The 16,883-nt window shown below is 39.3% G+C and overlaps 1 protein-coding gene across 7 annotated transcripts in view; it reads left to right on the top strand.

The window, feature by feature from the left end:
* Positions 1-16,570, top strand: part of ANXA4 (annexin A4) — an 86,421-nt gene extending 69,851 nt beyond the window's left edge. For all 7 annotated transcript variants that reach the window (XM_024242717.3, XM_054548106.2, XM_002811936.6 and 4 more), the window contains 6 exons: positions 1,314-1,370; positions 4,739-4,832; positions 7,745-7,840; positions 8,426-8,484; positions 10,805-10,927; positions 15,559-16,570. In XM_024242717.3, the coding sequence (XP_024098485.1) occupies positions 1,314-1,370; positions 4,739-4,832; positions 7,745-7,840; positions 8,426-8,484; positions 10,805-10,927; positions 15,559-15,618 (489 nt within the window). In that variant the 3' untranslated portion in view covers positions 15,619-16,570. The remainder of the gene's footprint in view (positions 1-1,313; positions 1,371-4,738; positions 4,833-7,744; positions 7,841-8,425; positions 8,485-10,804; positions 10,928-15,558) is intronic.
* The last annotated feature ends 313 nt before the right edge of the window (positions 16,571-16,883 follow it).

Here is a 16,883-nt window from a genome sequence, read left to right as displayed (position 1 = left end):
TGACGTGATGATGACAACGATGATGGGAGTGATGTGACTGGAGCTGCACTTTCAGAAGAGTAATGTAATAGTGACGTGTAGGATGAACAGTGGCAAGGAACTGGAGGCTGGACGACCAGGTAGGAAGCTACCTGGAAAATTCCAGCTGGAAAATAAAGCAGGACTGAGCTAGGTGGGGCAGGGTTGCCTGAAAAGGGAAGCTGGAGACTTCAGACATTTCACATCACTTCCCAATTGCATCTTTATCCCCAGCCTCCTTCCTGAGCGTGAGACTCTCATCTCACATTGCTTTTTAGATGTTTCGTTACAGATATTCTACTATCCCCTTAATGGACTGAACCGGAACTCATTTTCCCTTCAGACCAGCTCTTCTTCTGGACTTGCCTGTTTCTGTTAATATTGCTGTTGTTCCTCCTACACCTAAAGAAGCAGAACCCTGGAAATCATCTCCAATTTCCACTTTGCTCTTGTCTCCAATATTTACTTAGTAACGCCTGCCTGTGTCTCATATTTCTTTCCCACTTTCTCTTTTCCTCCCATATTTACCACTCTGATGAGTCATGCCTAGACCGTAGAACATCGAGACAGTATAACAAGAAAAATAGCCTAAAAACTAGAGGAAAGTAGCCCATTTTATCATTTGTTAGCATTCTTCAGAGGCTTCCACTCTGCCTTCTTGTGAGCTGGTTTTGGTGAGGGGTAGGGGGACATTTTTATGGGATCCTCAAGTCCCACCATAGGTCCCATATTCTCTTGACTCTCCTCTGTTTCCAACCTCCCCACCATTTTTTTTTTTTTTTTAAAGATTCAAGGTCTTGCTGTTTCCCAGGCCAGCTCTTCACAGGTGCCATCTTAGCTCACTGCCTTGAACTCCTGGCCTCAAGACATCCTCCCACCTCAGCCTCGAGTAGCTGGAACTACAAGCACACCCCGACCCCATTTTGGCAGAGGTGGATCAATGTAGATTTGCCAGTCAGGAAGGCATGAGTCAGCTGGGAAGACACAGGAGAGTGGGGTGGTGGGGGAAGCCAGGAGATAGCGGAGGGAGCTGTCCCTGGGAAGCTTCTCCTGCTATTGGCAGAGGCACTCGTGCAACGTTAGGGGCCACACTGAGGCTCAGCCCTCTAGGCACACATCAGGGCCATGCTAATAAAGCGAGCACATTTAGAGGACGTCTATCCTCCCTCCCTGGGTCTGAAGCCCCACTTCTCGTGGTATTTTTGCTCATTACTCTAGACCTGCTATCTTAATGGTGTCCCCAGAACTTCATGTATACTCTCGAATTATTTTTTGTTTGTTTTTCTCATCCTCAGGGTGGGAGGGATGAAGGAAATTATCTGGACGATGCTCTCGTGAGACAGGATGCCCAGGTTGGTAGAACTGCAGCTTCTTTCTTCCAGCTTTCTTCTCTTTCGCCAATAAGACAGGCCTTAGTGGGTGGACAGCATCTTATATTACAGTGTATATTAGCCAGGCTTGGATATGTTCTTTAAAAATATTCCCACAGATAGCCTTTAATAACAGGTTTCTTGCAGAGGTACCTGGGGCTGGACGTCATTATATAAGCACTCCTGGGTTCCAAGTTTCTCAACATTAGGACCATTGTGTGGCAATCCCAGAGAACCACTGTCTTCCGAATCCCGTGGAGGTGAAAGGGACTGTTCACTGTGCATTTTTATTTCATCAAAGAGGGCATTTGATAGAACCTATATAAAATAGCTTGACACAGTGTATACCCTGCTGGGTAAAATTAATAGCAAACCCCAAGAGGCATTTGCCTGTGTTTTCCAGCCCAGTGATGGTTGTCCTGGAACCAACCCATGGTCTAATCAGCTGTGGCCAGATAACACTAACAATAATAGCTAATAAAAAGTGGGTCATTACCAGGTACCAAACACTGTTCTAATTTTTTTTTTTTTTTTTTTTTTTGAGATGGAGTTTCACTCTTGTTGCCCAGGCTGGAGTGCAATGGCACGATCTTGGCTCACTACAACCTCTGCCTCCTGGGTTCAAGTGATTCTGCTGCCTCAGCCTCCCAAATAGCTGGGATTACAGGTGCCTGCCACCATACCCAGCTAATTTTTTGTATTTTTAGTAGAGACGGGTTTTCACCATGTTGGCCAGGCTGGTCTTGAACTCCTAACCTCTGGTGATCCACCTGCCTCGGCCTCCCAAAGTGCTGGGATTACAGGCGTGAGCCATCGCGCGCGGCCCACTGTTCTAAATTCTATATTAAGTATGTCATTGAATCTTTGCAATAACTTCATAAGGTAAGTATTGCTATCCCCATTTTACAAACAAGGAAACTGAGGCTCAGAGAGGTCAAGTACTTTGCTCAAGCTCAGAAAGATAATAAAGGGCAGAGCTAGGATTTGAACCAATTGGCATCTAGACCCAGTATTCTCTCTCTCTCTTTTTTTTTTTTTTTTTTGAGACAGGGTCTCACTGTCATCCAGACTGGAGTGCAGTGGTGTGATCTCAGCTCACCGCAACCTCCCCCTCCCAGGTTCAAGCAATTCTCCCACCTCAGCCTCCCGAGTAGCTGGGATTACAGGATGCACCACCATCACCCGGCTAGTTTTTGTATTTTTAATAGACATAGGGTTTCAACATGTTGGCCAGGCTGGTCTTGAACTCCTGACCTCAAATGATTCACCTGCCATGGCCTCCCAAAGTGCCAGGATTACAGGCATGAGCCACCGTGCCTGGCCATAGACCCAGTATTCTTAACCAATACATAACCGTAATGAGGGATTGGTTCCATTCAGTTTGTGAGGTATGAACAACTTTGTTTTACGCAAAAAAAGAACCTGTTGCTTTCATTAGAGGGGATAGAGGTATGTGTGTGGCTTGGGCTTCTTGGAGCACGGCAGCTGGGTTTCAAGAAGGAGCACCCAGAAAGCAAGCATTCCAATAGAACCAATGGCAGTTGCATGATTTTTTATGATCTAGCCTCAGAAATCAGTGTCACTTCCACTAACCTGTATTTTATTCTTTTTTTTTTTTTTTTTTTTTTTTTGAGATAGGGTCTTGCTCTGTCTCCCAGGCTGGTGTGCAGTGGCATGATCTCGGCCCACTGCAACCTTCGCCTCCCAGGCTCAAGTGATCCTCCCACCTCAGCCTCCTGAGTAGCTGGACTACAGGCATGTGCCATCATGCCTGGCTAATTTTTAAATATTTTTTTGGTAGAGGTGGGGTTTTGCCATATTGCCCAGGCTGGTCTCAAACTCCTGGGCTCAAGCAACCTACCTGCCTTGGCCTTCCAAAGTGCTATATTACAGGCATGAGCCACCGTGCCCAGCCCACTACTATGCTTTATTAATTAAAGCAATGTATTAGTCAGAATTCTTAAGAGGAACAGAACCAATAGAGAGAGAGAGAGAGACAGAGGTGTGTGTGTGTGTGTGTGTGTGTGTGTGTGTGTGTGTGTGTGTAAGAGAGAGAGGATGGAGGTGGGCAAGTACCAGGATCTTCAGAGGGAGTCAGCAAGCTGGAGATGCAGGACAGCCTATGGTTTTGTTCTAGTCTGAGTCCAAAGGCCTGAGAACCAGGAGCAGTTCCCATCTGAAGGCCAGCAGGCTGGAAGCCCATGAAGAGCTGATGTTCCAGTTCAAGTCCAAAGGCAGGAAAAAAACTGATGTCCTAGCTCAAGGCAGTCAGGCAGGAGGACTCCCTCTTACTCTTGGGAAGGTCAGCCCTCTTGTTCTTGAAAACAAAAGCTTTCAGCTGATTGTATGAGGGCCCCTCCTCCATATTGGATCATCCAAAAACCCTCACAGAAACACCCAGAATAATGTTTGAGCAAAAATCTGGGTAACCCATGGCCCAGTCAAGTTGACATAAAATAAATTGTCACAAGCCTGTTGAGAGTCAAATTTCAGAAGTGCTGAATAAGATGAACTCTTTTGAATTAGGTGAATTAGATGAATGCTTTCAGCTTTAAATTTTTATGATTATGTGAATTGACTCTAAAGCAGTGAGGGAATCAGAGAAAGAAGTGAAAAAATGGGGGAGTATATGGAGGTAAGCCCAATGAGCCACAATATCTGTGAGTTAAGATCTTTTTGAGAAATGTAACAGACCAGCTACTTATTATAAATGAACAGTAATTCTGATTGAGCAATAATGTAGTTAAATTGAGCAGAATCAGTTTCCTATATTCCTACCTGGTTGGAATGTAAGCAATTGGCAATGGGTCCCTGGTTCTACTGTGAGACCTGTAGCCTCAGGAAAATCACAGATCATTCTAGAGCAGGGCTATCCAATAGAACTCCCTGCAGTGATGAGAACATTCCACATCTGCACTGTCCTGTATGGGTGACTACTGGCTACCTGTAGCCGCTGGGTACTTGAAATGAGGCTAATGTGATTGAAGAGCTGAATTTTAAATTGTATTTAATTTTAATTAAAATTTAAACAGCCACATGTGGTTAGTGGCAACTGTAGGGGACAGCCCAAATCTAGGGCATTTCTTTTAGCTCTTGAGATAGAACCATGTAGTCTCCAGCTAAGGAACTGCTAGTGTTTGCCCTGACTCCCAGGGAGGTATGACAGGGTCCCAACAGCCTTATGTCTAAGGAAGGATCCCGAGTCATTTCCACTCACCACTACCATTTCCACCCCCATCACCAACAAAATAAAGCTAAGCCAGCTCAGCTCTTTGAGCTTCTGGAAATATTTGCCTGTGTCGTGGCACATCCTTTTTGGAATTTTAGACTTGTGCTTTGTTTCGCTTCAGGACCTGTATGAGGCTGGAGAGAAGAAATGGGGGACAGATGAGGTGAAATTTCTAACTGTCCTCTGTTCCCGGAACCGAAATCACCTGTTGCATGGTAAGGCACTTACTTCATTTCCCAAAGAAAAGGTGTGAAAGATAGCAAAAACTATTTTGCCCATAAGTAATTGATAACCTTCCTCCTTCAGTTGGTACAAAGAACTGATTGTACCCAAGTGTCTTAGATTCTCACCCTGGAAATGTATTAGTTCAATGATGTATATGAAAGCTAATTTCTGAAAGATTAATTATGAATAATTAGCAAAAGTGCATGTAGTCATAGAAGTCTGGCATTCCTGTTTCTAGGAAACTGACCTTCATAATCAGTCCTTTTTCTAAAGTAGCCCCAGTATTTTCATTCTAATTCAGTTACATATGAAAGTAATCTGTATTAGATCAGGTAGCAATAAAATAGCAATGTTGGTTGATATTTATTCCTGTGTAACATCCAAGCTGTAAAGCTAATAAAAGTGATTTCTTTAGGGGTTATGTTGTATAAGATGAATAGTGGATAATTTCAAATTTGAAATGTTTCTAATTTGTTTCTGATAAATATAAACTTTGTAATGTGATTTTAACTTATTTGGGGGAAAGATACTAGACAATTTTAGAATATTTGCTGTCAGGTTCATATTCTTTTAAACAGCAAGTAAGGGTTTAATAAGATATTTCATCTTTTATACAAGTTCTTTAGATCTTTAAGTACATTATAATTTTATAAACCCACCCACCATACCTTTTTAATCACACACACTGATTTGCAAAGCTTGTGGGAAATTTGAGAATGAGTTTGCTAAATTGAAAACATAAAGCAATTGAGAAGTACAACACATTCTGAAGTTGTAATTATTTCAGGTTTTTCACAGTGACAAAAAAAAAAACGTGATTACTCCTGTTAATCAGTATCCCGGGCTACCATCAGATACACAAACTTCTTTTTTTTTTTTTTATTTTTGGGAGATTTTTTTTTTCTTTTTCTTTTTTTTTTCTTTTATTATTATTATTATTATTATTATTATTATACTTTAGGTTTTATGGTACATGTGCGCAATGTGCAGGTAAGTTACATATGTATACATGTGCCATGCTGGTGCGCTGCACCCACCAACTCGTCATCTAGCATTAGGTATATCTCCCAATGCTATCCCTCCCCACTCCCCCCACCCCACAACAGTCCCCAGAGTGTGATGTTCCCCTTCCTGTGTCCATGCAGATACACAAACTTCTGACTCAGCTTCTTCATTTCCTTCCCTTGACTGGTTACAAATAACAGGAATCTCCCCCTGGTGGTATTTTCCAAGAACTGCAGGTCTTTAGAAGCTGATTTAGTGCATAAATGCATTTGCAAGAATTTTCACTTCTGGGTACAAGTCAATAGTTAAGCAACTATGAAATATCTGTTTGTAAGCCACTGGGAGAAAATATTTTAAGCACTGTTTGGATTAGGAAAACTTCATAATTGTCTTACCAACCAACAATAATGGTGAGATTTCATAATAACTACGGTTTTGTTAATAATGTTCTATTTTCTAGGTGCAGTGTTAAGCATTTTATAAGCATTGTTTCTTGCAGCACCCAATGGAGCAGTAATTATTTTCCCCATTTTACAGTGGAGAAAACTGAGGCTTAGAAAATGTGCCAATTAAGTTCTTTGATTCCAAGCCACACACACTGACTTCAATTTAAGTAAGAAAACATGAAATAATATAGAATGGCACAAGAGGGAAAATGGAAAATACTGGTAGCTCACAGATTTGAACAGACAGCTGAACACCTTCAGGAAGAACAGAAATCAAGGCAGTTCTGGGGGTCTCAGTAGAAGTGAATAATGGATTTTATTTCTAAAGCAGCGTTTCTGAAGTTGGTTTTCTATTAAAAATGCTAAATATTGACCCCCTACTTGAGACTGGCTGAATTAGAATATCTGAGTGTGACACCCAGGAGGTTTAATAGGTTTCTCTGAGGGTAAAGATGATGCAGTGCTTTTGGCCATCCCCGTGAGCTGCTCAATTAAAAAGTTCCCAGGAGAGAGTCTAATGGGGTCCTGACTGGGTGAACTGCTCACATGTTTGACAGAGGTTGTGGTCTGTAATCCCAAAGTGCTGGGATTACAAGTGTGAGCCGCTGCGCCCGGCCCTCATCAAATATTTCATAATCAATTCTAATTTATTTACAGATGACATTTATCTATTTCCACTTTTGACAATGCTTTTCTGATGAGCATCTTAGTGGCTTTTTGGAATTAAATAATGCAAAATGAGTTCACTAATCCTGTAGTGTTGTCCAGCATACAGTCCACATATGTTGTTGGGTATGGTGTCCCTTGATTGACAGCCCTGTTAAAATCACATTGATGTAAGTGAGGCAGCACCCCAAAGAAGGTGATGGTGAGAAGATAAAATAGATACCTGCTCTAAGAAGTTTCCAGAAGGAGACAGCAAGAGAGGGGAACATATTCACCACATTCAAAAATACTTGGCAAAAAACAACAACAACAACAAATGTAATTATGTTTAAGTATTTTAAAAGATGCAACCAGCTGTTATTAACTGTGACTCAGTTCTGAAGAGGTTGAATTGTTCTAGTTTTGATGAGCCAAAAGGGAGATGACAGGGAGGTGATTGCCAAGGACAAAAACACAAAAAGACACATTCTGCTTATTAAGGAAATAATTAGAAAGGAAAGCAAAGCTCCCCAGTGGCCATCTCCATTTTATGTGTGAGGGTCCCAGATAAAGGAAAGGACTTGACTGATGTCCTCCAAACATCACAGCATTTCTTCCTCCTTATCTGGGGCCCATTCCACTCTGCACATCCCTCCTGGCTGCTTGCCCACATTACTAATTAGTTTCCTCCTGAAATATGCCAAAGAATAAATAGTGTAGGCTAGTTAAAAATGCTCATTCTCTCCATAAATTTTAGTTTCCTCTGTTTTTTCTTCCCAATAATACTATTTTGCTATTGTTTGCAGTGTTTGATGAATACAAAAGGATATCACAGAAGGATATTGAACAGAGTATTAAATCTGAAACATCTGGTAGCTTTGAAGATGCTCTGCTGGCCATAGGTAAGCTGGTAGGGGGAGTAGAGAAACAAATGTTTATAGATTTTTCTTCTCATTATCAGTTTACAATATGGGGATATAGAATTATTTTCAGAGATAAAAGTTGTTTATCATGAATCACTCATGTTACGTTCCAGATTTTTAAACAAGAAATATTATATACAACCTGATTGCTATTGCGCCATGTGGTTTATATATTTTATATCTTCTGTGCTTTTGTATGTCCTATGTGAAAGGTAATAATGTGCAGATATACAAGCTGCAGCTTGCAAGTCTGTGAATGGTTAGAACTAGTAACTGTCTCATATGGCAGATACAGTAATCCTTATTTTGAAACGAAATACCACCCTTTGCTTTGATAGACTTTATCAATTACTACTCCAGGAACTTGATGATAAATCGAGGGTACTTTCTGTCTGTGAAAATACATAGAGCATAGCCTATGTTCATGAAACATTGCTTGGCTAAAATTTCCCTGGCAAAGCAAATATTGATACCTTGTAGAAACAGGGGAAACAACTGTCACTTTTCTTTTTTCATGGGTCTTATCTGAAATCTTTTCATTTCTTCTTTTTTTTTCTTTGACAGTAAAGTGCATGAGGAACAAATCTGCATATTTTGCTGAAAAGCTCTATAAATCGATGAAGGTAAATGGCCTTATTTTCAGCATCTAAATGAATTTGAGTTATCTTGTGTCCACCTTCTTAAGCTTACTTATATCCCCTATCCAAACTTTGCTCTGAAAGATCCAATTCAACTCATCAAATACTTCAGTGAGTGGCTGCTAATAATAATACTAGGTGATATTTACTGAGTACTTAGGATGTATGGATCACTGTTTTTAATAGATTAATTATATCCCCACAACAGCTCTATCAGGCTGGTACTATTTATTTATTGAGTACTTAGGATGTATGGATCACTGTTTTTAATAGATTAATTATATCCCCACAACAGCTCTATCAGGCTGGTACTATTTATTTATTGAGTACTTAGGATGTATGGATCACTGTTTTTAATAGATTAATTATATCCCCACAACAGCTCTATCAGGCTGGTACTATTTATTTATTGAGTACTTAGGATGTATGGATCACTGTTTTTAATAGATTAATTATATCCCCACAACAGCTCTATCAGGCTGGTACTATTTATTTATTGAGTACTTAGGATGTATGGATCACTGTTTTTAATAGATTAATTATATCCCCACAACAGCTCTATCAGGCTGGTACTATTTATTTACTGAGTACTTAGGATGTATGGATCACTGTTTTTAATAGATTAATTATATCCCCACAACAGCTCTATCAGGCTGGTACTATTTATTTACTGAGTACTTAGGATGTATGGATCACTGTTTTTAATAGATTAATTATATCCCCACAACAGCTCTATCAGGCTGGTACTATTTATTTATTGAGTACTTAGGATGTATGGATCACTGTTTTTAATAGATTAATTATATCCCCACAACAGCTCTATCAGGCTGGTACTATTTATTTATTGAGTACTTAGGATGTATGGATCACTGTTTTTAATAGATTAATTATATCCCCACAACAGCTCTATCAGGCTGGTACTATTTATTTACTGAGTACTTAGGATGTATGGATCACTGTTTTTAATAGATTAATTATATCCCCACAACAGCTCTATCAGGCTGGTACTATTTATTTACTGAGTACTTAGGATGTATGGATCACTGTTTTTAATAGATTAATTATATCCCCACAACAGCTCTATCAGGCTGGTACTATTTATTTATTGAGTACTTAGGATGTATGGATCACTGTTTTTAATAGATTAATTATATCCCCACAACAGCTCTATCAGGCTGGTACTATTACTAACCTCCAATTTACAGATGAGGAAACTGAGGCATAGAAAGGATATGCAGTTTGCCCAAGATTCTCAGTGAGGAAGTAATGGAGCAAGAATGCCAGGTGTTTACCTGGCATTCTAGCTCCCGAGCCCATATTCCTAACCCTCCATTGTACTCTGCAGGCACCCACGCTGAGAATCACAGGAGGTGCAGGGAAGGTCAAAACGTAGTCTTTGGCCAGGTGTGGTGGCTCATGCCTGTAATCCCAGCACTTCGGGAGGCTGAGGCGGGTGGATTACTTGAGGTCAGGAGTTCAAGATCAGCCTGGCCATCATGGCGAAATCCCCGTCTCCACAAAAATACAAAAATTAGTCAGGTATGGTGGCTCACGCCTATACTCCCATCTGCTTGGGAGGCTGAGGTAGGAGAATCACTGGAACCCAGGAGGCAGAGGTTGCAGTGAGCTGAAATTTCACTACTGCACTCCAGCCTAGGTGACACAGTGAGACTCTGTCTCAAAAAAGAAAAAAAAAAAAAAGCAAAACAGAACAACAACAAAAACGTAGACCTTGCTCTCAAAGAATGTCTAGCCTAGGCAAGTATGTGCAAAACACCAATTATAACAAGACAGAATGTAAGACAGTAGTTGAGGATCCAAACATTGTAGAAACACAGAGGAAAGGGTTTTTTTTTTTCAATATTTGTTTTTTGAGGTGGAGAATCTGCAAAGAATATATAAAGAAGTTGGAATATTTGAGCAGGACCTTCCAAATGTAAAAGTTTTACATCAGAGGATTTCACATGGTGAGGGGAAGGGGTGATAAGGCTGGGGAGGGAAGGATAATACTCCATGAGAAGGAATCGTAGGTGAGCCAGGTGGCAGGGTATGTCTGGACAGCACAGGTTATGGCTCTAGAAAAGCAGGGAATGGCATCCTGTGGTCAGAACATAGAGCATTGGAAAAGTGAGTTGTGAAGAGCCTTGAATACCATAAGGAGTGAGGATATTCCTCAGGCCTGCCAAGTAGTGGAGCAAAGGACATCATCAGCACAGTCATCTCTAGTCTTGCTTTGATAGACTAAAGAAGACACTGAAAAACAGCTAGATTTTTGTATATGTTTGGATTTCATTTTCTTCCTTAGGGCTTGGGCACCGATGATAACACCCTCATCAGAGTGATGGTTTCTCGAGCAGAAATTGACATGTTGGATATCCGGGCACACTTCAAGAGACTCTATGGAAAGTCTCTGTACTCGTTCATCAAGGTAGGTCACAGCAGCCTAAGTCCAGAGGAAAGGATCCAGAAAAGGACCCCTCTGACCTTGGCATTTAGCACTTGTTGTCCCCTCTTCTTGGCATATATCATTTCCTTTAAAGATGATGCTCCTGATATTTCCAGTCTCTCTGCTTTCACACAGATATTTAAACCTTTGCCAGGATACAAGCTGGAAATTTGCCTTCTAAATACAGTAATTATTTTATGTTGACCCCAGACAAAGATTACATTTTAATGAATACTTTTAAGCACACAATTTCCTCGTCTACCTAATTATGAGAGAAGATAAACAACTGAATCCAGAGTTCTATGCAGTGGCCAGCTGAGGTCTGCTGGGAATATGGGAAAGCATTTTAGCTATGCTGAATTACTGTTCTTTACCAGGCACCAGACTTCTAGGAATCCTAAGAGGGCATGGTAGTGGTGAGAAATGGTTCACCTCCCTTGAAGCCGGGCATTCCTGGGATTTTGTTTCTTGAGGATGCTGGAAGAGTCTCATGGACATGAAAGTGAGACAGATTTCCTTAGGAGCTAAGGTTGCCTGCACTGCAAGCTTCAAATCAGCATTTGATCTGTGAATTAAATATTCTGAATCCTACTCAAAGCTTGGAGAGGTGTGACAATTAGGTGATTTTAACTGCAGATTTTTTTGTTTTTTAGATGGAGTCTCACTCTGTCGCCCAGGCTGGAGTGCAGTGGCGCAAACTCCACTCACTGCAACCTCCACTTCCTGGGTTCAAGTGATCCTCCTGCCTCAGCCTCCTGAGTAGCTGGGACTACAGGCATGAGCTTTGTATTTTTTGTAGAAATGGCGATTCACCATGTTGGCCAGGCTAGTCTCGAACTCCTGACCTCAAGTGATCCACCCGTCTCGGCCTCCCAAAGTGCTGGGATTACAGGCGTGAGCCACCATGCCCCACCAAGCTGTGGATTTTGTTACTATGTCTACAAGGCATGCACGAACTTGTTTCTATTTCTGACTAGGCTGTGAGGTAACTTGATTTTGCAGAGCTGAACTGTATAACTAGTTTAAGATTCAAGGATGATGGTAAATGAAGTTGTGGGAAAATATACTACAAACAAGAAAAAAACAAAATAAAAAACCCCAGGAAATGACAAATGATTTATGGAGGATATGGAGAGACTAGAACTCTTGTGCACTGTTGGTAGGAATATAAAGTGGTGCAGCCACTGTGAAAAACAGTCTGTTAACAAAACTTTAAGCACCAAACTTCTTCAAAAAGTTTAATATAGACCAGGCATCGTGGCTCACGCCTGTAATCCCAGCACTTTGGGAGGCCGAGACAGGTGGAATCACTTGAGCCCAGGAGTTCGAGACCAGCCTAAGCAACATAGTGAGACCCTGTCTCTACAAAATATACAAAAATTAGCCGGGTGTGGTGGTGCATGCCTGTAGTCCCAGCTACTCAGGAGGCTGAGGTGGGAGGATCACCTGAGGCTGGGGAGGTCGAGGCTGCAGTGAGCCATGATTGTACCACTTCAAGACTCCAGCCTGAGTAAAGACCCATCCCAAAAAAGAAAAAGAAAAAATTTTAACATAGAGTGACCATATGATCCAGCTATTCCACTCTCAGTTATATACTTAAATGAAAACAGGAACCCAAACAGCTAGTTGTACATCAACATAAACATTATTAACAATAGGCACGAGATGAAAACAACCTAAATATCCATCAACAGATGACTGGATAAACAAAATGTATATACATACATAAAAAGCAATGATGTTCAATGGTAGGCTGTCATGAAAAAAAGGAATGACATTTTTGATACATGAATGAACCTTGAAAATATATTATGTGCAATAAATCAGACACAAAAGGACAAATATTGTTTGATTCTGCTTTATGAAATATGTAGAAAAGGTAGATTCATAGGGACAGAAAGTAGATTAGATATTACCAGCAATTTGGAGGGAGAGGAAAGAATGGGAGTTATTGGTTAGTGGGTACAGAGTTTCTGTTTGGGGTGATGAAAGGGTTTTAGAAATAGACAGTGATGATGGTTACATAACATTGTAAAAGTAACTAGTGCCACTTGAAAATGGTTAAAATGATAAATTATATATATATATTTTTACCATAACAAAAAGTCTCTGAATTTGAATAAAATTGTTTAATGAAATGTGAAGAGTAGATGAAGTATAATACTTCATCATAGCATTACTTATATTATTTACATTGCTTTGTTATTTATATTTATATCAATAATATGGTATTATAGTATATAATTTATTACATATTATTACTATTAATCAATAGAGAATAACAAATAAATTATGGAAAATCCATACAATATAATACTATACCAACACTAAAATGATTGAGTACAAATATATTGATTGGCTTGGGAAGAAAACACTATAATCTAGTGTATATATGTCTGTATATATAAATATGTAAATATATGTGTGTATACACACACACACCACTAGAAAAGATTAAAAATAAAGAATACATTACTCATTCAATAATAGTTGTCAAAAGAAATGAAAGAAGCAGAATAGAAGCATAAAATATGTAAATAATAGAAAAAAATGACAAAAGATAAAAATAAAAGTTATAAAAATAAATAAACTCTCAGGTTAGGTAAAAATATAAAATCCAACTTCATGCTGTTTATAAGAAACAACTAAAATACAGTGACATGTAAAAAGCTTAAAGAAAAACACCAGGGAAAGAAAGAAAGTGGACATACAAGAAAGAAAGCGGAGATTATGCTATTAATAAAAAGAAGAATTTAAGGAGAAAAAGTATTAAATAGGAGAAAGTGGATCACGTTATACTAACAAAGGCAACAATTCACAGCAAAGATTAAACTGTTATGAAACTTTAAGTACCAAATTATATTGCATTCAAATGTATAAATAAGAAACTTGAGGCTCCGGAAGAAAACATATAATGGAATTACTATGCTAGCGAGAGACTTTAATACATCCTATGCTTTGGCAGATCAATGAGGCAAAGTATAAACAAGGATATATTAAGATTGAGTTTAACAGATATTTATTAAACTTTGAACCCTATATACAGAGATTCCATCTTTTCTAGTCCCCATGAATGACTAATAAAAATTAATCTAGGCCAGGTGCAGTGGCTCACATCTGTAATCCCAGCATTTTGGGAAGCTGAGGTGGGAGGATCGCTTGAGCCCAGGAGTTCGAGGCTGCAGTGAGCTATGACCACACCACTGTTCTCCAGCCTGGGAGATAGAGCAAGACCTTGTCTCTAAAAATATAATAAAAATAAATACATAAAATTAAAGATTAAAAAATTAATCAATTATTAGACCACAAAAATTTATATGCAGAAATTATAGAACCTTTCTGGAAGACTTGTTTTGTAACCCATATCAAAATGTTTAAGAAAACAGGCCGGGTGCGGTGGCTCACACCTGCAATCCCAGTACTTTGGGAGGCCAAGGTGGGTGGATCACTTGAGGTCAGGACTTCAAGACCAGCCTGGCCAACATGGTGAAACCCTGTCTCTACTAAAAAAATAAAAATTAGCCAGGTGTGGTGGTGTGTACCTGTAGTGCCAGCTACGCAGGCAGCTGAGGCAGGAGAATCGCTTGAACCTGGGAGGCGGAGGTTGCAGTGAGCCAGGATTGCACCACTGCACTCCAGCCTGGGCCACAGAATGAGACTCCGTCTCAGGAAAAAAAAAAAAAAAAAAAGGTTTAAGAAAATGCATTTAGTCCAGTAATTCCCATTTTATGAAAATTTATCCAGAATAAATCATTAAGAAAATATACAAAAATGTAACTACAATATGCTTATTGAAGCAGTGTTTATAATAGTGAAAAATTAAAACAACATAAATATCCAACAATAGGGAGAGGGAGGATGTGATCAAATAAATTATTTTACCTGCATACAATGGGATATTCTGTAACCATTAAATAATGTTGTAGAATAATATTTAACAACATAGGGGCCTAGCGCGATTGCTCACGCCTGTAATCCCAGCACTTTTTGGGAGACAGAGGCTGGCAGATCATGAGGTCAGGAGATCGAGACCATCCTGGCTAACACGGTGAAACCCCGTTTCTACTAAAAATACAAAAGCAAAATTAGCCGGGCATGGTGGCGGGCGCCTGTAGTCCCAGCTACTCAGGAGGCTGACACAGAAGAATGGCGTGAACCTGGGAGGCGGAGCTTGCAGTGAGTCGAGATGGCGCCACTGCACTCCAGCCTGGGCGACAGAACAAGACTCTGTCTCAAAAAAAAAAAAAAATCAAACAAACAAAAATTAACAAAATAGGGAAATAGGCTATATTGTTAAGTGAAAAAGCAGAACACAGAATACTACTGTTCTATCACATTGGGTATCTAGATACATAGAAAAAAGACTGGAAGGACATTCACACATCTAAACGGTAAGAATAGTCTCTAGATGATGGAATAAAGGTTGATTTTTGTGTTCTTTTTTGTCTTTATTTTCTACACTGAATAAGTATTACCTTTGTAATAAAAAATAACAAAAAAAATTTAAAGCTAAGAAAAATCCATCCAAGCTTGAAAAAGTTGGCTTAGATGACTTTGAACTGTGTGTTTCATTTTAAAATCTATTTATCTAACTTTGCTTCCCTATCCAACAGGGTGACACATCCGGAGACTACAGGAAAGTACTGCTTGTTCTCTGTGGAGGAGATGATTAAAATAAAAATCCCAGAAGGACAGGAGGATTCTCAACACTTTGAATTTTTTTAACTTCATTTTTCTACACTGCTATTATCATTATCTCAGAATGCTTATTTCCAATTAAAACGCCTACAGCTGCCTCCTAGGATATAGACTGTCTGTATTATTATTCACCTATAATTAGTCATTATGATGCTTTAAAGCTGTACTTGCATTTCAAAGCTTTTAAGACATAAATGGAGATTTTAAAATAGAAATAAAAATGCATTCCATGTTTTTAAAAGATTACTTTCTACTTTGTGTTTCACAGACATTGAATATATTAAATTATTCCACATTTTCTTTTCAGTGAAAAATTTTTTAAATGGAAGACTGTTCTAAAATCACTTTTTTCCCTAATCCAATTTTTAGAGTGGCTAGTAGTTTCTTCATTTGAAATTATAAGCATCCGGTCAGTAAGAATGCCCATCCAGTTTTCTATATTTCATAGTCAAAGCCTTGAAAGCATCTACAAATCTTTTTAGGTTTTGTCCATAGCATTAGTTGATCCTTACTAAGTTTTTCATGGGAGACTTCCTTCATCACATCTTATGTTGAAATCACTTTCTGTAGTCAAAGTATACCAAAACCAATTTATCTGAACAAACTAAATTCTAAAGTACGGTTATACAAACCATATACATCTGGTTACCAAACATAAATGCTGAACATTCCATATTATTATAGTTAATGTCTTAATCCAGCTTGCAAGTGAATGGAAAAAAAAATAAGCTTCAAACTAGGTATTCTGGGAATGATGTAATGCTCTGAATTTAGTATGATATAAAGAAAACTTTTTTGTGCTAAAAATACTTTTTAAAATCTTTTTCAATTTTGTTGATTGTAGTAATTTCTATTTGCACTGTGCCTTTCAACTCTAGAAACATTCTGAAGATGTACTTGGATTTAATTAAAAAGTTCACTTTGTAAGAACGTGGAAAAATAATTTTAATTTAAAAATGGTGTTTTTAGGCCGGGGGCGGGGGCTCACACCAGTAATCCCAGCACTTTGGGAGGCCAAGGCAGGTGGATCACCTGAGGTCAGGAGTTCAAGACTAGCCTGGCCAACATGGAGAAACCGCATCTCTACTAAAAATACAAAAATTAGCTGGGTTTGGTGGCAGGCGCCTGTAATCCCAACCACTCGGGAGGCTGAGTCAGGGAGAATTGCTTGAACCCAGGAGGCAGGAGGCGAAGGTTGCAGTGAGCCGAGATCACGCCAGCCTGGGTGACAGAGCGAGAA

This window comes from Pongo abelii, chromosome 12 (assembly GCF_028885655.2).
Source record: "Pongo abelii isolate AG06213 chromosome 12, NHGRI_mPonAbe1-v2.0_pri, whole genome shotgun sequence".
Taxonomy (NCBI): domain Eukaryota; kingdom Metazoa; phylum Chordata; class Mammalia; order Primates; family Hominidae; genus Pongo; species Pongo abelii.
The sequence above is the reverse complement of the archived record's forward strand: the minus strand, read 5'-3'. Positions and strand labels throughout refer to the sequence as shown.